Here is a 3,611-nt window from a genome sequence, read left to right on the forward strand (position 1 = left end):
GGCTGTATCAATTTACATTCCCACCAAGAGTGCAAGAGGGTTCCCTTTTCTCCACACCTTCTCCAGCATTTATTGTTTATAGATTTTTTGATGATGGCCATTCTGACTGGTGTGAGGTGATACCTCACTGTAGTTTTGATTTACATTTCTCTAATGATTAGTGATGTTAGCATTCTTTCAAGTGTTTGTTGGCAATCTGTGTATCTTCTTTGGAGAAGTGTCTATTTAGGTCTTCTACCCATTTTTGGATTGGGTTGTTTGTTTTTTGATATTGAGTTGCATGAGCTGCTTGTACATTTCGGAAATTAATCCTCTGTGAGTTGCTTCATTTGCAAATATTTTCTCCCATTCTGAAGGTTGTCTCTTCAGCTTATTTATGGTTTCCTTTGCTTTGCAAAAGCCTTTAAGTTTCATTAGGTCCCATTTGTTTATTTTTGTTTTTATTTTCATTATTCAAGGAGGTGGGTCAAAAAAGATCTTGCTGTGATTTATGTCAAAGAGTGTTCTGAGGCAGTTGATTTTTAAAATGGTACTTGGTCATGGCCTTTGGTACATGATGGTTACAATTAGGGGAGCCCTTTCTACTTCATCTACATACTGCATTCTCTCTTAGGTTTATTCTAATGCAATGTTTAAAGAGATATGTGAGCATTTAAGAAGTCTGGAATATGTGAACATAATATTAAATAACAACATAGTACTTCATAAGATTAAATATGTCCATGAAAATTAAAAATATAATTTTCCTTAATAACAGATTTTTCTCCATTTCACTTTAGCCCCAAAACCTTTCCATAGGCCCACAGCTGTATATTAAATTGTCCTATTTTAACAGCAGGTGTTAAAAACAAGATATTCATTATAATGAACACATATTTAAATAACAAAACTTCCCAACATTAAACATTTTTAAGTGAAGAAATTCAATTCCCTCTAGGGGAACATAAGAGTATAGAAAAAAGGAATCAGAAGCAACCCTCCCATGCCTTTTGGACTACTGTTCCACTGCATTTGAACTCTAACTCGTTAAGCATGCTTTATGGCTGAATATGGAGGTCAGGAAAAGAAGAATAGGAATAAGGAGGGCAGAGGACCAGACTGTACTTGAAAAACTGCTCAGGAAGGGAGGTGGCTTTGCTAGAGGATCAGGAGGAGGCATTTGAAAGAGGTTCCCCACCACAGTCCCTAGAAGTACAGAGAGGAGAGGAAGAAGAGATGAAAGGAGGCTCAGCACAGTACAAGATTCCCTATGAAGGGCTGGAGAGCAGTGATGAGCTGTAGGGGAACTAGCTCAACAACTCCCAGCTCAGCGCTGAGAAACACCACTGTACACTGGGGGAATGATGGATGGTGTGTCAAGATTTGGTTGCTGCCAAGATGAAAGCCAAGAGAGCCTTTTTTTAAAAAAACATACCCATCACTATTCCTCAGTAAAAGGACTATTCGATTTGACTAATTATAGTTGAAACACTACCAATGAGAAGAAATTTTCAGAAAAAAGGAAGAAATGGATTCCTTATATGCATACACTGCACACGTTAGTATATGCATATAAGGAATGTTGACTGTTGACTTGTTCTTTCAGAAAATTGACATAAAATAATGGAGATTTTAAAACGTGTAGTTGTATATGTATCTTTTTTCCCCTTAATGTTGATGCAACACCTTAAAAACAGATATTTTAAACTTAATATAAATGCTATAACATGAATTTGACAGGTCCTGCTTTTTAAAATATGCCCAACAAGAAGAAATAGAAATAGCCTTGTTTCACTCTTTCTCATTATTGAAGGAAAAACTAATCTTTCTCTTAGAACTGTTAACATTAAATGTCACAAGGCATGTAAAATGCTCGGCACAGTGCCTGTCGGTAGTAAGTGCTCAACTTAAATATTTTTGTTATCATTATTTTATTAAAGAGGAGCAGATTCTGAGATAATGTCTACTTTTCGAAATCTGGACTTCATATGACAATGCTAATGCCCTTTCCACATTTCATTTGGAAAAACTTACCTCCTGCAAATGAGACTCCTTTTTCTTTGCAGACAAATTTAAATGCTTGTCAAGAATAGAATAGTATTTTTCACTCTCCTTGTCAAATTTCTTCTTTCCATCCTAGGAGATCACAAAAACAACAAAACATTCAAATTAGAGAATCAAGAAAACCTTGATTTCCACCATCCCATCAAACATCCACTGAAATTATTTAATAAAGATTTAGTGAGCTTCAACTATGTGCAAAACTTGATGAAGTAGAGTAGGAAGAAGGATTTGAAACAAAATCATTTGAGTATGTATTCTGCTCTCAAAGAAGTTCATGGAACTATAGTATGGAAGGGGCAGGCTGCCTACAGTAGAATCCCTTTGAACACTTTATAGCTGATTCTCAACAAGAAATTCTGACCTGGGATAGGACCAAGAGAAAACGTCTCTTTTAGGCTTTTTGGTGATTCAATTGAGTTAATATACAACCAGTTTAGAGAACCACTTTCACACTCTTCTCAAGGAATGATAATATTTCCAAGCCACAAAAAAGATGCCTCTTACTGAGCTCTGCCCACCAAAGAAACAGTCAGCTCTACCCACCACCAGTCCCTCCCATCAGGAAACTTACACAAGCCTCTTAGATAGCCTCATCAACAGAGGGAAGACAGCAGAAGCAAGAAGAACTACAAGCCTGCAGCCTGTGGAACAAAAACCACATTCACAGAAAGATAGACAACATGAAAAGGCAGAGGGCTATGTACCAGATGAAGGAACACGACAAAACCCCAGAAAAACAGCTAACTGAAGTGGAGATAGGCAACCTTCCAGAAAAAGAATTCAGAATAATGATAGTGAAGATGATCCAGGACCTTGGAAAAAGAATGGAGGCAAAGATCCAGAAGATGCAAGAAATGTTTAACAAACATCTAGACAAATTAAAGAACAAACAAACAGAGATGAACAATACAATAAGTGAAATGATAACTACACTAGAAGGAATCAATAGCAGAATAACTGAGGCAGAAGAACAGATAAATGACCTGGAAAACAGAATGGTGGAATTCACTGCTGCTGAACAGAATAAAGAAAAAAAGAATGAAAAGAAATTAAGACAGCCTAAGAGACCTCTGAGACAACAATAAACGCGCTGCAGAACAGAATAAAAAAAAAAGAATGAAAAGAAATTAAGACAGCCTAAGAGACCTCTGAGACAACAATAAACGCAACAAGATTCACATTATAGTGGTCCCAGAAGGAGAAGAGAGAGAAAAAGGACCGGAGAAAATATTTGAAGAGATTATAGTCGAAAACTTCCCTAACATGGGAAAGGAAATAGCCACCCAAGTCCAGGAAGCACAGCGAGTCCCATACAGGATAAACCCAAGGAGAAACACACCAAGACACATAGTAATCAAATGGGCAAAAATTAAACACAAAGAAAAATTATTGAAAGCAGCAAGGGAAAAAGGACAAATAAAATACAAAGGAACTCCCATAAGGTTAACAGGTGATTTCTCAGCAGAAACTCTACAAGCCAGAAGGGAGTGGCATGACATATTTAAAGTGATGAAAGGGAAGAACCTACAACGAAGATTACTCTACCTGGCAAGGATCTCATTCAGATT

General features: G+C 36.8%; 1 protein-coding gene across 3 annotated transcripts in view; it reads right to left on the reverse strand.

The window, feature by feature from the left end:
* ARHGAP42 (Rho GTPase activating protein 42) overlaps nt 1–3,611 on the reverse strand; it is a 289,662-nt gene that overhangs the window by 81,501 nt on the left and 204,550 nt on the right. For all 3 annotated transcript variants that reach the window (XM_024115293.3, XM_024115292.3, XM_055091433.1), the window contains one exon: nt 2,014–2,115. In XM_024115293.3, the coding sequence (XP_023971061.1) occupies nt 2,014–2,115 (102 nt within the window). The remainder of the gene's footprint in view (nt 1–2,013; nt 2,116–3,611) is intronic.

Source organism: Physeter macrocephalus, chromosome 16, assembly GCF_002837175.3.
Source record: "Physeter macrocephalus isolate SW-GA chromosome 16, ASM283717v5, whole genome shotgun sequence".
NCBI lineage: Eukaryota > Metazoa > Chordata > Mammalia > Artiodactyla > Physeteridae > Physeter > Physeter macrocephalus.